The 21,464-nt window shown below is 34.0% G+C and overlaps 1 protein-coding gene and 1 pseudogene across 11 annotated transcripts in view; both read right to left on the bottom strand.

The window, feature by feature from the left end:
- CSMD3 (CUB and Sushi multiple domains 3) overlaps positions 1 to 21,464 on the bottom strand; it is a 1,279,316-nt gene that overhangs the window by 451,555 nt on the left and 806,297 nt on the right. For all 11 annotated transcript variants that reach the window (XM_002759280.8, XM_017965625.4, XM_035276379.3 and 8 more), the window contains 2 exons: positions 13,013 to 13,200; positions 7,974 to 8,162 (listed from right to left, as the gene is read on the bottom strand). In XM_002759280.8, coding sequence (XP_002759326.1) covers positions 7,974 to 8,162; positions 13,013 to 13,200 — 377 coding nt within the window. The remainder of the gene's footprint in view (positions 1 to 7,973; positions 8,163 to 13,012; positions 13,201 to 21,464) is intronic.
- Positions 19,003 to 20,608, bottom strand: LOC144579668 (uncharacterized; annotated as a pseudogene).

Below are 21,464 nucleotides of genomic sequence, written 5' to 3'. Positions count from 1 at the left end.
CCTCTTATTAAGCACTAGGAAAATTAATTGTTAATTGTTTAAAATTGTTTGATATATATTCCTGAAGGGATATGTGTCATTCTTTATAGGATTCCTTTTAAAACTGTGAGGTGATTTGTAAAAGTTTTAAAGGCTGCTTCTGTACTTCTGTATTTTTCTAGGAAATATTATGAATAAAAAGGATCTTTTGAGGGGGTGTAGTTTTGTAAGTAAATATTCTAAGATAAAAATAAGTTAATGATCTGAGGTAAAAAATATTTGATTTGATATTCATTTATTTGAGAATAAATCATAGTTTACAATGTCTTCTACTATATTCAGCAGCCGTCAGTGCTTATGGTATGCCAGACAATGTTATCAAAATTGAAACCTAGAGGAGCCAAAAAAAATATTGCCTACTGAGCATTTTTATTCTATTGGGAGCAGAGAATTTGTTGACCCCTTATTCTATTCACTTGGAAAGGCCACCTCTTAGACATAGCCAAGGGCAGTAAGAATCAAGAATGCAACATGTACCCTTGTCTAATTTGATCCTTGCCCCACTTGCCCAGCATACTAGAAGTGAATTTTGGTTTTGTCTTTTCCAAAAACACTTAACACTATAACATTATATGAATTTGTTCAGTGAAATTAGATGAGTGAATGTGTCTACTGAATTAAAAACTACAGTCTCTATTTCAAAGGACTATATGTCAGACAGCTAGGATAAAATTTCTCAATGAACAGAAGAATGAAAATTAAAAGAGTTAAATTAGTTTAAAATACACAAAAAGTAACAAAAAAGAGGGATGCAAATTTTTAGGAAATACTTCAGATATGTGTTCCTGAGCATGCACATGTATGTGTGTGTTTGTGTATCTGTGTGTTAGTGTGGGTGTATGCCTAAGAAGTTGAGAGAAAGTTTTTCTGTATATCAGTATTCTTTCTAATAAAGACAATTTGTCAAGTATCCTACTTCTTGAGAAGTTTATTGGGAGAAACTTCTTGGGAGAGTTTCTTGGGAATTTTTTCTCTGTAAGCTGTACCTATATACCTATGTAGAAGAGGGAACTTAAAGGGACATTCTGTAGGTAAATGAATAAACCTATGTAACACATAAACACATTTAAAAAGTTAGAAGGAATGGCAAACAACTAATATATTAATAACAAGCATTCATACTATTACTATGACTAGAATCATTTGGCAATATATAGAATATAGTTTTATAACAAAGTGGAGATTTACGTTATTTGAAAAGAGTAATTATTGGATGCAGACATTGAAGATAATTGACTTAAAGATGGAATTTCATAGTAGTTGAGAAATAATGTAATTTAAGTTTTATTTTGAAAGATGAAAGTAAAAACATGAGGACACATAAATTTTATTTTATATCTAATAAAATTTAGGATACAATTACAATGATTTACTAATTCTAATTAAAAAAACGAGACCAAACACCATTTTGAACTTGAAAGGTGGCTGGCACTATTGTACAGATTTTATTCACATTATCTCAGCCCCCACAACAACCTTTTGAGAAAAATACTGAAATTATTTAATTTACAGGTGAAAAAGCAAGTATAGAAAGAACTCAAACACTCGAGTTACAAGGCTGATGATCTTAAGCAGATTCTTGAATTGTGTTGATGTTTTTTCCACATTAAGAATACAGTTTTAGCAAGCTATGATGTTCTTAACTTATGTTTGATTTTGTAACACTTCCCTCACAAATAATCAATGTATTAAAAAAACTCAAGGGCATCATTTATATTCTCAGAGATATATTTAATTCTTTCATTTTCAAATAACTTTTTATGCACCTAACACCTATTGTGTCAGTATTCTCATCTATGTTCTTGAATTGATCTATCTCTTGCATGTGACTGAAATGGTTTTCCATCATCATCATCAGCCTCATCATTTTCATCAATCTAATGAATTTTTTTATTTTTCTAAATGGGATCATTTTACATTGCAAATGTTTTAAATTGCATTTGTTTTATATTGTCACCTTTTTTTAAGCAATTACAAGAGATTGCATGGTAAAAGATGCTAATGCTGAATACAAAGTATGTTTGAGTGGGATTAATTGTAAAAATGGTTAATTCATTACTGAATATTCTTTCATACTGATGATGCTTGCTTATGCAAAAACTATTCCTCCTATTGGAAAGATAAGAATGTGTAAATGTTTATTAAAATCAATTATGAGTGACCTAAAATATTAAGATGAATAAAAAGATTTAAGTTTTTATATGTGATGCTTTGTTTTATATATTCAGATACAGGATAGAATTCAAATATATTATAACAGATATAGTTGTATAGAGATAATTATAAAAATTTCTCCAAAAACAAATGACTTAAAAAGTGAATGCTGAGATTTAAGTCAGTTTAAGAGAATGTATGGGCCATTCACTTAGTAAATGTCATTAGAACAAGACTGTCTAAAATTGGTGCCATGGATCTCCTGTGTTATCTCCTTTTACATGTTCAGAAAGAATTCCATTTTATTCCAGCAACCTTGCTAATTGATTCCATGTGTCTTCAGGGAGACCAACACTTTTGTAACAGACATAATAGGATTATATGTTCTTGTGAATGTGAAATAGACAATCATGTATCAAATGAATTTTTGAAAAACTAACTCTAAGTATGATGAAATACATACATGTGAAAAATTCAGTTACTTTACGTGAGAGCAAACAGCTGGCAAAGAAAAGCATCTAAAAAGATAAAAAGCACCTAAAAGCTAAAAATTTGTGGCACAATAAGCCATCATACTGACAGTCCAATTAGTGGAGAACAATTAGCCAGGTACACAGTAATCTTGGCCAGTAGAGATTTTTCTCCCTGATTTTTGCCACATACGACACTGCTTTTTCACAGGATAAGTATCCATTAGAGTTGTGAAACTGTGAAGTCTCTTCAAAAGCTGAGCACTTGAATGTAATTGCTCAGACCTGTAAATTTAAACCATGTCCTTGTGTGTATCACTATACACACAGGGCCAGTGCTACTCTGTCTATATCTAAAATAGGCATTTTTTAAACCAGGATCCATTAAAACACTTTGAGTATTGCAATGAGACATGGAAATAACCATCTATTACAAATCCCATTAATTTTTAATTTGTTGATTCGTTTGCTTTTAAACCCATCTCTTCTTTTCCTATTTGCAAGTCTCCCTTTTATGCCCTTAAACTGAGACTGTTTATACTTGGGTTCTAGACACAGTTGTTTATCTTGAATTCTAGAAACTAAAGCTTAATCCAGGTATTCTTCTGCTGTTTTAACCTATGTATTCAAATATTTTAATAAGACTAAAGAAATGAGGGAAATAATGAGGTTTAAGTCCATTCAGTTCCATATTGGTCTGCCTCTTAATGATTTGCGTGACACTGAACCACTTAACGTTTTTAGTGTTAAATGTCTCACAAATTTTTTAGTGTTTTGCTCTCACATAAAGTAACTGAATTTGTCACATATAAGCATAGTTGAGGGAAGGGCTAGAAAAAGTCAAATCAACATGGGATAATTTGAGATTAAAATTGGGATCTCAGGACAGAAGGTGAAGATTATGTCTTGGGCAATTCAGGACATAGCACACCTACAAGTACATTAACAGGGGAGGTGTCTTAAGCAACAATGCCCAGTTCCTGAAGGGTTGTTTCAGACTCAGCATCTGCTCTCAACCCTAGCCCACAGCTCATTACAATCTCATGTCCCCAGTGCATAGAAAACATCATTCATATGTGACTTTTAGCATATATGCTGTCCTTAACACTTGATATGTTGGACAAAGCAAAATGCTTTCCTAAAAATTCTTGTTTGGCTTACCTTACAGCCATTCAAATCTCAGTTTTATCAAAAATACTCCAGAGATATTTAGGAGCAAGACCTATTAAAAGTAGTTAGTAAAAAGTGTTATTTAAAAAAAATCAAATCTGTGTCACAGGATATCTTTTACAAGTACATGTTAAAGCAACAAGAACACCTGGTTCTTGATTATAAAAATATGAGAAAAAAAAGATAATGAGCATAACTATTATTCATTCTACTAACTCAAGAAGAATATAAACACTGTTATGCTCATCTTTTTATAGTGTCTATATAGCATAATTAATAAATACTGAGTTAGCAAGTCAATAGGTGGTTATAAAGTAGCAATAAATGACATATAAATATAGAGAACTACAGAGTCTAGGAAAAGTCAAGATTATGCCCAGTTGTTTTGTTCAGGAAAAGCATGACCAAGTTCATTACATTTAAAAGTTAATTATAATTTTGATGAGCATAGTTGAGGGAAGGGCTAGAACATTCCACGGGAAAAGAACAAAATTCATGGAGGCAAAAACCAGAAAATACATATGCAAAATCAAAAGCAACAGTAAGTATTTCAATTACATGGAGAATTTAGCTTCATTTCATTCAACAGAGATTTATTGACTGTCAACTGTTTGACAAGGACTCTTTTTGGCATTGAAGGTGCAACAGTGAATCTAGCAAAGTCCTTTCTACATGGAGTGTATATTCTATTAGGAAAGCAGGCAATACCAAAAAATATTATAAAAAAGAGTAAAAAATACTAGGAGGAAAAATTTTAGTGGCATAAATGGGGTTACTTTTTTACATAAGTACTCAGATAAATTTTGAGTGTATAGTTTTGATTAAAATCAGGGAGTGAGTCATGTGGTTCTATGGGGGAATCCTGATTCGGGAGAAAGGAAGCGAGGATTGGAGGGACAGAATGGGAGGAATGGGAAAGGGTTCTCATATTGGGAAAAGTAATCAGGAGACACGTGTAGTTGGAGTAGAGTAGCATGAATGAGGAAGAGAGTGGTTAAGGACGAGGTATGGGAGGTAGTAAGGGCCCAGAATAGCTGGGGTTAATCAAATCATGCAGAAGTCTTTGGATTTTATTCTCCCTGGGATGACAGGTGCAAGGAGGTAAGGGGTTGTCCTGATTTACCTTCATTTATAAAAGCTTACTCTGGCTGCTTGTTAGAAACTAGAAGTTTAAAAGAGGAAGCAGAATCATTCTTTAAGAAGTGAAATTTTTGAAAAGTAAGGCACAGAATTTACAAAATAGTCTAGAATCTAACAAAATAATTTCTGTTTCAAGATTCAAAATTCCTCAGTCAATAGTGAAACATGAATGAAGAAAGGATCCATTTTTACTTCAAAACCTAAGTATATACACAGAAAATAGAATTAAATCAAATTATTATTTTTCTTTTTTATAATTGATAGCCAAAAGGGTAATGTCCTCTTTTTCAGTTACACATTCCAAGTAGCACAGAGTATCTATAAACTATAAAAAAGGCTGTACCTATAAAAATATATCTTTCTATATAAAGTCCTTAAAGTAAGTATGTGACATCACTGAGAAAAGAATAACAAATTTATCATCTATCTTTTATTTTAAATAATTTTAGTATTTTCCTATTGTGTAGAATGTGGGCGGGTGACAGTGTAGTGGTAGACTTGTGCGTAGGATCTGGATCTAGGCTGCCTGGATTTAAATTCTGACTTTACCATTAATAGTGGGATTGCACAGGGTGAGGTTCTTAATTTTCCTTTGCCTTAGTTTTATCATATACAAGTGGTGATTAGAATAGCACTTATTTTATACAGTTATTTGGAAGAGAAAATGGCTTAAAATACATAAAGCACCTGTAGCAGTATCAGCACATGGTAAAAACTCAATAAATATTAGTCATCACTATTATCGCCACCATATTCCATTGTCTGGTTTGCTTTGTGAATCAGCTAATCGTGGGATATAAAGATATCACAAAAGCTGATGTATGTTAGAGTGAAGCACACTGTACACAAGTAATAGCCAGTCTAGGCCAATCAAGCTTACATTCTTGGAACAGGGCAATCAAGCTTACATTCTTGGAACAGGGCAATAAATTCTGTTTGTTCATTTCTCCCTTGCTACCTCAGGAGATTTGGACTAGTTACCTCTGGGCAAAAGTTTAGACTGAAGGAAAGGTCTGATCAAATCTGTTCACTAGGTAATATAATAGTTGAGTTTAGTATGAGTCAACAGAAAAAAAAATTATTAAGTAACTGCTTTATACAAAGCTTAGACATTTTTAAATGAATGTAGTATTCCATGCCTGTCCAGTTACACTCAACATGAAACAGCAATACAAAGAGGAGGCCAGATCATAATAGAGGTTAAAAGTAACATGATTTGATCTTTTAAAATATTCATTGTAAGAATGCAGGACGAAGACATCAGTGAAAAGGATGTATTCCTCAAGGTTAAAGATCATTAATTCTATAATTAGTCACTTGAGCTTTCATTTCTAAGCAATAAAAAGCCATTAAGAATTTTGGATATGGAATATAGCATGAAATAACCTTAGTCAGAAACATGGGGTGGGATTGAAAAACTCATAAATGATTGCTGGTGCACTGGTGAAAAATGATGAAGGCCTGTGCTGCTTCTGAGGAAACTGGATATATTTGCTTTTATTATTAATAAAAGTTAAGCATGTTGATATGCTTGCCATTATTTTTTATCTTCCTGGTTCTTAAAATATTGCCTCCATACTTTTGTTTCATGGTGAATGCTCTTTATTCATGCCAACTTTGTAGCTTTATCAGGGTCTGGCAAAAATAGGACCTTTATAGCACCATGGTTTGTCTCAACCATAGGAATAGATGAGCACTTGACCAAGACAAGGCCAATCATAAGGGGACCTTCTCCTCTACAATAGTTATTAGTTTAGATGTGGACCAATTGAACACCTTCTCTGGGATTTTCCTAATTAGAATAATAAGGAAGAGCTCCCATTCCTCTCTGAACCTGAAGATACATGGCTATCAACTTCCGTTTTCCTGAGAGTGTATACACTATTGCCATTTCCTCATGTGGAAAAAGCTTAGCAACAATATAAGAGAATTGTGTGACTACACAAAGAAAAGTCTAGGAGGAAGATGGAGAAATTCTTAAAAAGTTTTGAATTTATGCTTATTATTAGCAATGAGAGATATGCCACCTTGCCTTTTCTACTATTTAACAGTTGAACAACAGCTTCTGCCTTTATTTTTAAAAAACAGTCAGGTTTTTGTCACTTACAATCACAAGAATGTTGATGATTACAAATGTTATCATACCTAATTAAAGGAAGATTTTTGATGATTTGTTTAAATCTTGATATAAAAACAAATTAGCTTAAAAATGTTTAAAAAATGATTGCACTGAGAGTACTTGAAAATTTAATTATAAAATGACAAATGGCATTCTTCCACCTTAAGAAAGATAAGTATAGAATTTGAAAATAGTGCTGTAAATAGAAATTAAAATGCATAGTTAAATAAATGATCCATAGATTTACAGTAAGTGTACTTTTTCACAAGCAAGTAAGCAAGCTCTTCCCAATCTTAGGAAAAGCGGTTTCTTCGACGGGATTTTCATATACATTTTCTGAAAAATGAAGCACTTCTGACTTATTCTCATAGAAACAAAGAAGCAGTAAAGAACACTAGCAGACAACTAGAAACTTGCCACAACAGGGCAATCTAAGTAAACTACCATGGTGCATGTAGATGGTTAGAATTTTGGTGGACAGGCTGGCCTTCCATTTGAACTGGGAAATGTTGCCTTTCAAGGCAGGAAGCAAATGCGGCATTTTTCCCAGGACTTTCTTCTTATACCAATTTGGCATTTTCAAGGCTGTTTTCAAAAGATCCACAGTATGGTCTTAAAATAGTTACATGGGTCAGTTTTAAATATATATGCATATATAAACAGAGTAGATAAATAGATAATATCTTTAGGAATGGGGTAAGTTTGGCTAATTAGCTATAGTCTTTATTTCATGAATGGTTTGGTAACATGAATTTGCCAGAATTCAAAAGATTCCTTTAAAATTCTAAAAGATTTGTAATTATGGTAAACCCCATATAAATAACTATACTGATTTTCCTATTTATAAATCAGCATATTTTGCATGTAGAATGAGGTATTACCATCACAAGTTGGGAGTGGATGACTCCACCAGTGGTTTTTTTCACATAGAAGGGGCTCTTCATGACTCAACCTGTATCCTGGATCACAACTAAATGAAACAGTAGAGCCAATGGAGAAATCATGACCATAGCGACGACCATGTACAGGTATGCCAGGATCCAAGCAAGAATACGTGTTCACTGTAACACCTGGAAAACAAAGGGAAGAAAATAAAACGTAAGCTTGATTGGATTTGGATTTGCTGAAAATAATTCCTAGTTCTTCAAACAATTACAAGCAATGATTTTTACAAATAAAGGTACTCATACCTCATTTTTAAAATCAGCAGTTTATTTAATAAATTTGTTTTCTTATTTCCTACCAGTAAGGATAAATTCAGGTCATTTAATTATATAAGAACTTGATGAAAATGTACAATTATCTATAAAACTTTGTAATGTTATCAATTTTGTGTATATATACACATATGTAACAGTAATAATCATAGCAATAGTTAACATTTCTTGAACTTATTTTATTACAAGCACAGTTCTAAACATTATATAAAATTGTCTCATTTAATCACTAAAGAAATAAGAAGAGTAGAGGCATTTTGCAAGGTATGAAAATATGAAAACCAGAACCATTTTAAGTGGAACCAATTAGTTCATTTCCTCTGGTGGCTAACTGCTGCTGTTACCAGTAGTCACTAGTACACTTCAGTGTCTCCTGATATCTTCCTTGCAATTTACAATTCCTAGCTGAGATCATACCATGGCAATGCTTTTCCTTTAATAAGATATAGCTTCTCAGCCTCGGCACTAATGACGTTTTGGACTGGATACTTCTGTGTTGTGGGTGTCCCGTGCACTGGAGTATGTTTAGAAACATTCCTGGACTCCAGCTGTTTGATGCCAGTAGCACTTCTTCAATTATGACAATAACAAATATCTCCAGATATTGCTACACATTTCTTGGGTGCAACAATGCCCTCAAGTGAAAACCACTGGTATAAGGTATAACAAGTAATTACTTTTTTCTTCCTGTACAGGAGATTTAAACAGTGAATAACTACTATTTCTATATTCCAAAAATAGTAACTAACATTTTTTAAATTTTGTAATTACATTAAATCACATTTATATGAGAACATATTTATTTGTATTTGCTACCCAATTTAAAAATGAAGCTAAACAAAATAGTACGAAATAGAAGTTTAATTTTAAAGAGGGAAAGTGTACATTTTAAGTATATTTATCAAGCATATTCATTTAATCTAAATGCTATTATTTTAATGAGAAACTAAAATATAACAGAGACAATTTTATCTTCAATATAACTTTTTTTTTCATTGCTTCAATACTCTATGACTAATGGCACGATATTCAAAGTCATCACCCTGAAAATTAAGATTCCCAATTTAGACTTTATTATTCTAAATTGTCATTATCTCCCAATGGTCATTCTTTTTATCAATCAGATAAGTCTCCTCACTAGTTTTACGTGTTCTCTTATAGGAATACCTTCAGTTTTCCCCTTAATCTACACAATCTTCTCAGTCTTTAACAGTAAAGTTTAGATCCCCTTCCTTCAGGTTTTAATTTCCTCCATTGTTCCAGGTTACATATAACTTTCCTTTACATAAAACTCTAACATTGTAATAAAATCCTCTAAACTCAGAGAAATGGGGGTTTGCAGAAGTCATAGACAATGCAAATTACAGTAAAATTTAATCATTAAAAAGTGATTTTAATGGTTTTGGTTACTGACCTACATAGAGGTCAGTGAATATATGGCATTAATAATTCATTTGCCTTTCTTGGTTTTTCAACTGATAAAGTAGGATGATATATTTCTTTTATGTCTTTCACTGTGCTGCATTGATCTAAGAGTCATGAAAATAAGTCTAAAGAATAGTTCATAATTTATTGATGAGCAAATAACTCAAGGCATAATTCAAGGCAATGGAAATGTTGCAAAATAGAGAAAATGAGAAACGTCATGATGAACTGATATCAGTATGATTTATTAACAAATAGGCATTATTAAAAATTAAAGCACAATTGGTAAGTAGTTCTAGACGATTCTTTTTTTTTTTTCTTTGAGACAGAGTCTGGCACTGTTGCCCAGGCTAGAATGCAATGACTAATCTCAGCTCACTGCAGCCTCCGCCTCCCAGGTTCAAGCAATCAATTCTCCTGCCTCAGGTTCCCTAGTAGCTGAGACTACAGGATGCACCACCATGCCTAGCTAATTATTGTATTTTTAGTAGAGACGTTGTTTCACCATATTGGCCAGCTTGGTCTGAAACTCCTGACCTCAAGAGATCCACCTGCCTCGGCCTCCAAAGTGCTGGGACTACAGGTGTGAGCCATGACGCCCAGCCAGTTTTAGAAGATTCTTAAATTTTGGCAATGTACATAATTTTTGGAAGTATATGTCTGGATTATATAAAAGCTTGTTTTTTTTAAAGGTAGAATCTCAAAATAGACATTTTTCTTATTTATGTAATAAAAATATTTGAATATTTTATGTTTCTATTTCTACTACTCCTCCCCTCAAATATCTGTTGATCATAAATTATACATCATTTTAGATATCTACCATTTTCCTTAGTTGGAAAAATATACATTCATATGAAAAATATATATTTGGACATGAATATAGGTCTATAGGTTTGTTCTGTATACATTTTCAGTTTTAAAGTTTTATATAATATTTAGATATACAAGACTTAATTATATTCATATTTCAAGCAATAAAACATAATAAACAGATGTGATTTTTCCTGGGGGAAGACTACAGAAAAAAATAAATTATAATCCTAAAGTCTACTCTATGTTGTTATAAGTTTAATGTATTTTGAAAGTTATAAATAATCTTATGTATTGATATGGTTTTTGTAATTCCTGTGTTTTTGGAAGCAGATAGAATGGGGTAAAAATGCCTTGGGAAAGGGAATATAACTGAAACCTGGGGTGCAAGCCGTGGTGGCATTGCACGCATTCCTTTGTATAGGATTTTGGTCACCTGGGGAAGTCAAATTACTTTTTCGCTTTCAATGAATTTGACTAAGAAAAATAGAAATACACCAAATGTCAAATGTATTGTTAATGTTCTAATTAGTAATCTAGTGATTTTGAGGTTGTGAATAGTTTATTTGAAAAAGATTTTAGTTACCTTCAGCTAAGGAAACAGTAAGAGATAAATGAGAAGACTTTTTGTTTGTTTCTTGATAAGAAAGGATTTATGATGTTGAAGATGATTTCACTGGAGTAAATATACTACAAGACTAATAGAATAAAATGAGTGAAGGTGGTTTCTTACAGACAAATTTAAATACAAAGTTATTGCATCTGACTAGATTTGGCAAAATTAATACCAGTGTGGCTCTAATCGATCTCAATGTTTCTCAGCTTTCAGCTTCCACTTTTTCATTTAGAGCACTATCCATAAAAAATAACTTGGACTATGCCACTAAGGACATATAAGTGACAAACTTGCTGACTGAGGGTATGCATTTGAGCAGGCCTTTTCATTTTTATTCCTTATCTGACTAGATTATGTAGGAGAAATGTAAAGGCTATCATTTATTGAGAACATACTGCATGTTAACGGTTATACTGACAAACTTCCCATGTTTCGTTACATTTAATCTTCAAAATAGTCCTGTTTCTGACAAAGACCACATCCTTCGGGGTGGAGTGGGATTGAATATGATTTACTGGGTAAAGAATACAGCAATGGAATAAAAGAAAAGCTGCCTGCATATTAATATCAATTAATTACTAGTGAGAATTAATTTTTTTGAAGTAGATTTTTCTTCTAAATGACTAATTTGACTCAGCTTTGGCATACATGTTAGACTAACAATCCCAGTTAAGGCACTTTAGTTCATTTGAACCCCTAAGTATGTGTGCATTCTCTTGTTACACTTTACAATGATGTTTAAAAAACATACTTTCATTGCCACAAAGCTCAATTTAAAGGAAAGTTAATATAGTTAAACAATACTGTAGATAAGATGATTAACAACAAGTAATGATCTATATTGACAATTATTTTAAAAACCCATGAGTTCATTGACTATATCTATTTAAGATAGATGTCTAATAGCAAATATAAAACTATATATTTCAAATGCAGAAATGTTTTCTTGAGGGGGAAGGGGTCATAAGAGACTTGAATATAAAAAGAAATAATGTAATATATTCACTTGAAATAAAGATATATTTTAATAATCCTCTTAAGTGTGTGTTAGATTCATTTACCAAATGTACATTTTATGAAAAGGTATATGGCTATGCATTCATGATGAAAATGTATGCATATGTAAATTTATTTGTATTTGCACACACATAAATCTTATGTAACACAGCCACAAGTGCAAGCTGCTTACAAAAGAAAAAAAAAACTTGTTTCTATGTTCATATCAGCATCAAAATTTTTCAAAAATCATAGACTTTTTAACAAAACCATGAGATTTAATAGGGATTATAATGATTCCAACACTATGAATTGTAGCTTGTACTAATATGGTTTTCTCTATTTATATTAATCATATATTAATACATATATGTATACAGTTTACTTTTTAATTTTAATATGATTTTCAGCATTTTATGCAAAATAATAAAATTAAATATTTTAAATGGAAAATATTGCAATTACTGTGAGGAAACTATAAAAGAATAACTGAATTTGTGAAGTAAAAGCTAAAACTTTCATATATATCTTAGACTGACAATTACTGCCTATCATCTGCTTTATAGAACACACAAATAATTGGTACATAAACTTATTTGCAAATAATGATTTGATACTTCTGACATTTCTTTAGTATTTCATTTAATAATGTTATTAGATATATATTGCTGGAAAATCGATTGCAGAATTTACTAAAACACACACCTTATAAGGCATTAACCTTCTTACAGATGAAGGAAAGCTTTGATTTAAAATAAATAAGTAGAGCTACTAGTTCTCTTAGTAAAACTATAATAATACAAAATGTAGGACAAACAGAATGAGGAAATCAAAAAATTTTATCATTACTTACTTTCATAATGAATCTTGAAACCATTATTGGAACGACTGTTGTCTGTTGTAAACAGAAGGTATATAAAATTACTGCTACTAAATAGAAACTGGGGCACTTGGGTGCCATTGTAAGATCCAAGCAATGGTGACAGAAGATTTGGACCATCATGAACTTCCAGAACATCATAATTCAGTTCAGTCTGAAATCTAAGATTAAAAGACGTATGTAAAAATATATTTAAAATTAACACTATATAGAGAAACAATGCTTTAGATTGCTATTTAAATTACTATTTAAATTTTTATCATTTTATATTATAATTTTCTTTAGCTTATCTAATATCTAAGATGTCATTTAAGACATCATCATTTGTCAATACCAAAGGTATAAGCTCTCATTCCTATGAAAAATTATTATTAAAAAGTTATGTATATACTTGTTGTTCCTAAGTATAATTCTTTCAAATACTATAAATTATCTTCAGTAAATAACTGGCCTGTTCATGAATTAAACATATTATTGGAGTTATCTTTGGTCGTCTTCCTCATTTTTATGGAAAACCATGTGGTTTACATTTATTTTCAGTCAGATAATAAGATTCTCATCTTAATAATATATACATTTCAAATTTGACATCTGCTTTATAATTATTTTTTATTCAAGTGTTTTTTACTGATACATAACATTTATACACATTTTTGGACAAATCAATTTTGGCCATTAAATGTGTGATAAAGTTTGTATTTGAAAACAAGTGTCCTAAATAGGTAACAACTAATGATACTGCAATTGATGTTTACTAAAGGGTCAGCAGTTCCACTAGAGACTTCATCTACATTAGTTTATGTACTCCTCCCATTAACCCGATGAAATAGCAAATATTATTAAACCCACTCTCCAGGTAAGAAAACCAAGGCCTTCAAAACTTGTTTTTGTTTGTTTGTGTGTGTGTGTGTGTGTGTGTGTGTGTGTGTGCGTGTTTCGAGACAGAGTCTCACTCCATCACCCGGGCTGGAGTGCAGTGGTGCCACCTTGGGTCACTGAAGCCTCTGCCTTCTTGACTCAAGCAATTCTCATGCCTCAGCCTTCTGAGTAGCTGGACTTACAGGTGTGTGCCACCATGCCTGGCTAATTTTTGTATTTTCCATAGATACAGGGTTTCATCATCTCGACCAGGCTGGTCTCTAAGTCCTTACCTCAAGTGATCCACCTGTCTCAGCCTCCCAAAGTACTGGGATTACAGGCATGACCCACTGAGCCCAGCCACCTTTAAAACTTAAATAGTATTACATTATCTTAAATAATAGAAGTAGGCAGCAAAACCAACTCTCCTTGACTCTAACCTCTATGCTATGATGTCTGATTTTATCATTCGATTTTTGGTTGTTCTGCTCTTTTCAAGTCTTTAAAACATATTAACTTATTTTATAAGCACCAGTCAGCACAAAGCTAGTTTTAATATGTATAACATCTATTTTAATAAAAATATCATTTTGCATTCTTTCCTTGCGCTCCAACGTTATACCACATCCTGAACCTGGATCCAAGATCTGAACTGTGGAAAAAATCTTTATATGGACTCACAGAGTACTAAAATCTTTTTCTCTTGCCTATGATATTCTTGAAGTCTAGAAAATTCTTTTTCTGACTTTAACCAAGATTTTCCTAAATATTTTTCTGTTTCACCTTAAATATGTGAACAGCAAGACTTCTTTTGTCCTCACATTATAGGTATTTCCTCTATTTTACTGCCACAATTGACCATGCCTTTTGTGACACTAATCACAGTTAGGTTTACTTTTTAGACAACTGTCTCCCTTAAAAGTCTATAAATTCCATGAGGTTAATCAGTGTGTTTTTGTCAATGCTTTGGTTATAGCAGACACTCAAGAAATATTTACTGGATCAATAAAAGAATGAATGCATCTTAAAGTTAAAAATGCCTTTCTTTTCTTGAGGGTAGTTACCAATTTTACCAATAAAAGTACTCAATATAATAGAAATGTTTTAGTATTAACCATGTATTTTTACCTATTTAAAATACATTTTCCAATAGTTTCAGTACTTTATTCTCTAGTTATTTCCAGTACATATTAAAAAATACTGGTTAGTTTGAAATGTCCACTAATTTTCAGAGAATCACTTTTACTATCATACTTGCCAGTCTTTTGCAATGTTATGAGATTAAACCAATTTATTCCTCAAAACCAAAATGAATACAACTCAAACCTGGTCAAACAAACACCCAGAACTAATTGACTGGATTCAGAAAAGGTTAGAAACTTTATTTCAATATATCATATCAGTCTCTGATATTATTATGAGCACAGCATATGACATATTAGTCAAAATTAAGTATATGATTTAATACTGTTCAGGATGCACAACTGAAATAATTTTCCATTTGTACCACTATTCTTTCTATTAATCAGTAAACAGTATATGTGAAATTTTGAAGTGTATGTTAATTCTAATTTTGCAACTTGGAATATATTGCATGTGTCTTATAAATGTTTTCAATAATATAGTGTAGAGAAGGAAGGATAAAGGAACACTAAGTCATTTAAATAAATGATCCAGTGTGGGGAATGCCCCCGTGTGAGGCCCCCCGAAATTGGGCTACACTATACAGTGTGTTTGAGCCCAAACACAGAGTCTCCAGTTGAAAGGAAGTCGAGCTATTGGAAAGCAGAAATGGAAAGAGGAGCTAAGTTAAAGATAAACATGTGTGGACAATCACCAGGTGGTCATGCGGTCGTAAGACGCATTGTGTCTTTTAATTTAGTTCTTTCTCAGTAAACGTGACTATCTTCTAAGAAAGTAATAAGACGCATTATGTCTTTTGATTTAGTTCTTTCTCAGTAAACATGTGACTATCTTCTAAGAAAGTAATAAGATGCATTGTGTCCTTTAATTTAGTTCTTTCTCAGTAAACATGTGATTCTCTTCTAGAAAGTAATGACTAACTTCTTACTAAGATAACAAGTCACCTGCTTAATTTAATTGTCTAGCTGACCTTTCTATTGTATCAGATGAGACCCACCTGCTCAGTTCCATTGTATATCTGATCTTTTCTTTGTACCCCTTTGATGATGTTGTAAATTGTTTTTCTACTTTAACTTTCTGTCCCCCTTATCTCATGGAATTATGATGTATGCAAGTACCCAAAAAGGTATATAAACTGACCCTGAGCACAATAAATTTGTTGGTGAAGCATTGCTTCTCAACCCGCCAGACCCCGTCTGTCATCTTTTACCTTCTGCACACTCCCCATCCAGGTTGGAACCCTCTTGCTGGACAAGAGTCTCCTGGCAGACATGCCCCCGTAATCAGGCATTTAGAAAATGTCAATCTATTATTTGGTTGTTTTGTAGCCACTCTATTGTGTATATTGAAATTGGAGTTTCACTTTGATAGCTAGTCAGCTGACAATAGCCAAATTAAAATGCACAGAAGAGTCAGGGATTACTTTGAATTAACACATAAAGATATTCAATTCTTTTTTTTTAACTTTACATATTATAAATAGATACCAAATCTTTATTAGCAAAGAAAATGAAGTAAACATTGTGTCATGCCAAAAAGGGGAGTTTTCCCCATAATAAATGAAAATGGAACACATATGACAGGTGAGGAATATGTAGAACCTGCCACATTAACACTAGTAAAAAATCTCAATTTAAAGACTCACTTTGCAATGGCCCATTAATCACAGAACAATTAAATACTACATAAAAATTAAACCTACTTACATATTACAAATAAATTTAAATTCACCCACAGATCCAACACTCTTTCAAATGGCTAGAAAAAAATTTATTAACTGACAGGAAAAAACATTTCCTATTAAATCTTAAGTACCACTCTTAAAGGGTATCTATGGAGGCCAGGTACAGTGGCTCACACCTGTAATCCCAGCACTTTGGGAAGCCAAGGATGGCAGATCACTAGGTCAAGAGAGGGAGATCATCCTGGCCAACATGGTGAAACACCATCTCTAGTAAAAATGAAAAATTAGTTGGGCATGGTGGCACACGCCTGTAATCCCATCTACTCAGGAGGCTGAAGCAGGAGAATAGGGGAGACAGAGGTTGTAGTAGCCGAGATCGCAACACTGCACTCCAGCCTAGGTGACAGAAAGAGACTCTGTCTCAAAGAAAAAAAAGCTTATCTATGGAATTCTTATGTTTCCTTGCAAAAGCGGAAACCCATGGTCCAAAGGTCCTCTTTATGAAGGAGCCACAGAGGCCGGGCCTGGTGTCTCATACCTGTAATCCCAGCACTTTGGGAGGCCAAGGAGAGTGGATTGCTTGAGATCAGGAGTTCAAGACCAGCCTGGCCAACAATGTAAAACCCCATCTCTACAAAAATACCAAAAACATTGTAATCTCAGCAAGTTGGGTGGACCAAGACAGGCAGATCATGAGGTCAGGAGTTCAAGAGCAGCCTGACCAAGATGGTAAAACCCTATCTCTACTAAAAATACAAAAAAATTAGCCACGCATGGTAGCACCACTGCACTTCAGCCTGGGCGACAGAGCAAAATTCTGCCCCAAATTAAAAAAAAAAAAAAAAAAAAAAAAAGGCCAGGCCTGGTGGCTTTAATCCCAGCACTTTGGGAAGATGAGGTGGGCAGGGTGGATCACAAGGTCAGGAGTTTGAGACCAGCCCAACCAACATGGTGAAACCCTATCTCTACTAAAAACACACAAAAAAATTAGCCAGGCATGGTGGCACATGCCTGTAATCCCAGCTACTCAGGAGTCTGAGCCAGGAGAATTGGTCGAATCCAAAAGGCAGATGTTGCAATGAGCCAAGACTCCAGCCTCAGTGACAGAGGGAGACTCCATCTCAAAAAAAAAAAAAAAAAAAAAGAAAGAAAGGAAAAAGAAAAAAAGAATGAGCCACTGATAAATGCAATATGTTTATAACTTTGCATGATAACTCATTCATAAGTTTTAGAACATTATGCAATAATTAATTTGCATCAGGCTTTCAAAATTACTTACAGTTACAGGATTTCTTTTGAGTGGGAGTTTTCACATAATTTAAATTTTTTAGACAGCATCTTGCTCTAACTCAGGCAGGAATGCAGTGGTGCAATCTCCACTCACTCCAACCTCAACCTCCCAAGCTCAAGCAATCCTCCCATCTCGGCCTCCTGAGCAGCTGGAACCAGATGAGAGCACCTTCATCCCCGGCTAACTTTTGTAATTTTTGTATAGATGGGGTTTCACTGTGTTGCCAGGCTGGCATCAAACAGCTGGGCTCAAGCAATCCGCCCTGCCCCAACATCTCAAAGTGCTGGAATTACAGGCGAGAGCCACTGTGCACAGCCCATGTGATTTTTAATAATTGTTAAAATTGAAAAGTTTCTTGCATTTTTCAAACTACTGACATTTCCATTCAGGGTGTATTCTTTGATTCACCATCTCCAGTGTGCACTCACATGTGTCTCTGAATGGAGATGAGAGCAATGAGAGCTTCAGCATATTCTGTACATTTCTACAATTTTTCTCCAGTATGAGTCCTTTTATGGCTTTTAATAGAACTGGGGTATCTGAGGCCTTTACTACATTCTTTGGATTTTTTTCCAGTGAGTCTTTGGAAACTAAATGCATTCTCATATTCCTTACATTCATAGGATTTCTCTCCTATATAAATAAGTTATTTCTTTCTCTCTCTCATTTTTTTGTTTTGTTTTGTTTTTAGAGACGTGGTCTCCCTATGTTGCCCAGGCTGGAGTGCAGTGGCTATTCACAGGCACGATCCTACTACTGATCAACATGGGAGTTTTGACCTGTTCGGTTTCTGACCTGGGCCGGTTCACCCCTCTTTAGGCAATCTGGTGGTTCCCTTCTCCCGGGAGGTCACCATATTGATGCCGAACTTAGTGCAGACACCTGATCGGCATAGCCCACTACAGCCCAGAACTCCTGGACTCAAGTGATCCTCCCAGCTCAGCCTCCCGAGTAGCTGGGACTACAGGCATGCGCCACCGCACCTGGCTCTTTTTTTTTTTTTTTTTTTTTTTTTTGAGATATGGGTCCTTCTCATGTTGCCCAGACTGGTCTCAAACTCCTGGGCTCAGGTGATTCCTCTGCCTCAGCCTGCCAAAGCACTGGCTACACCCGGCCAAATGAGTTCTTTCATGAAGTGTAAGGTAACTTGAAAAAGTGAAGACTTTACCGCACTGTTTACAGTCAAAGGGTTTTTCTCCGGTGTGAATCATTTCACGTATTGGAAGGGAGCTGCGCCACCCAAAGGCTCTACCACACCTTTTACATTCATACGGCTTTTCTACACTATGAGTTTTTTCATGTCTTCGAAAACAACTGGGATAATTGAAGGTTTCACCATATTTATTACATACATAAGGTCTCTCTCCAGTGTGAGCTCGTTCATGTGCTTGAAGGGACGAGGGACATCTGAAAACTTTGTCACATTTTGACATCCGTAGAGTTTTTCTCCATTATGAGTTTTCTCATGTCTGCGAGGGGAACTGGAACAACTGAGTTTCTTCCTGCATTCCTGACACCGGTGCGATTTCTCCAGCGAGTGAGTTCTGATTTCATGTGTCCGAACGTAAGTTACAGAAATCAAGCCTTTACCACGTTGCTTGCATTAGTAAGGTTTTTCTCCGGTGAGAGTTCTAACACGAATTTGAAATAAACCGGGATAATCGAAAGGTTTTCCACAGTATTTACATTCATAGCGTTTTTCTCTAGTGTGCATTTTCTCGTGTTTTTGAAAGAAACTGGAAACAGTGAAGGCTGTCACGATTTCCCTACATTTATAGCGCCTTTCCAGTGTGAGCTCGTTGATGGATTTGAAATAAATTTGGAGAATGAAAGGCTTTCCCGCACACCCTGCATTCATAAGGTCTCTTTGGAGTTGGTGTTACTGTGCACTGTGGACCACTCCTGGGAGAAATGGAGGCTTCCCCACGTTGTTTCTGTTTACCGGGCTTCTCTCCCCATTCCCCACCACGCTCACATTGTTTCTGTCTGCTGTGAGCTCTCATGTGCCTGTCCAGAAATGAATGACGGTGGAAGACTTTCTCACACACGCTACATTTGCATGGTTTCACTCCAGTATGACTTTTCTTGTTCAGGTGACAATCTGGAATCTGGCTGAAGGTTTCTCTGTGGTCACTCCCTCCTTTACGTCCACAGAGTCTCTCCATCAGACTTCCACAGAAGCCAAGTTCCTGAAGGTTTCCAGCATCACATCTCTGTAGAGCTACTTCTGGGAAGGACTCAGCAAAGTCCACTCCTCCTGGGTGAAGTTCACAACTACATCCTCAAAGGCCACTGAGTCCATTTCCGGCTTGCGGATATCCTGGGTCCTCGCTGGTCCAGCAGCCAGAGTCGGTTTCACACTACAGAAGCCTTGGTATCCCAGAACCTGGGGCCTCTCGGGCCAACTAAAACCGGGATACTTAATTCTTAATAGAATAGCAACATTAGCCGGTGATATAAAGTACATTGTTCAATATCGGTGAATCTTTAAGGGAAAAATCACTGCCCTAAGTAACTATAAAAATACATTTTAATAACATGCAAAAAGGGATAGGGTTACATAATAAATTGAATTTATTTCATTTTCTGTTTAATATAAATTTCTCAATAATTATCTCAATCTAGTGTTTGTTTATGAAACTAAATTTATGGTTTATGTTAAACATTGTGGTAGCATTAAATGTTGTTATAAATGAAATAGGATCTAATCTTACTCAATTTTTGTTGTCTTTAAAAAACATTATTGATGTAATCCAAACCTATCCTGACCAAATTAAAATAGTCCTCATTAACTTAAAAAAAAATTATTCTCTGAAAGACTGATAGTGACAGCATTCATTCAGGGAGCTGAGGATAGGAAACCAAAAGACACACTTCGAATGATTGATAGTGAAATGAACACCTCTTACTTAGACTTGGGAGCTGCTGAATATTGAGAAAATGTTAGGAACTATGGGAATAAATAAAAGCAAAAATTATTTTGCAGAGCTGAGAGTAAGAAGTGTTAAATGTTTGGATATGTTAAGAAAAGGTAAATGGTTTAAAAAACATGTTTGTTGGTGTTATTGCTATTTTGTTTTGTATTTTACAGGAAATCATATTTATTACAATTTTGTTGACTTAAGCTGTTGAGACAATCTCAAAAAGAAAATGAATGACGAATAAATTGGTAAATAATATTTTTGTAGGTTAATTCTAAACATTTTCTCTATTTGAGAATATAGAAGAAAACTACAAGATAGTTATGCCATCATCTTAATTGTATTATTTGGTTTTTACAAATTTTATTTTCAACAATTTAAATGACTCATAAGTAGTGGAAAGTAAGTGACATAACTCTGTAATAAATCATTTTTTGGAACCAACTTCTACAAAAATATTATCAGAATAAGAATTATTAAAGAGTTGGCAACTAGTGTCCTTATGAGCTTTGGCTGGAAATCAGAAAG

The sequence above is a fragment of the Callithrix jacchus genome, chromosome 16 (assembly GCF_049354715.1).
Source record: "Callithrix jacchus isolate 240 chromosome 16, calJac240_pri, whole genome shotgun sequence".
Lineage (NCBI taxonomy): Eukaryota > Metazoa > Chordata > Mammalia > Primates > Cebidae > Callithrix > Callithrix jacchus.
The sequence above is the reverse complement of the archived record's forward strand: the minus strand, read 5'-3'. Positions and strand labels throughout refer to the sequence as shown.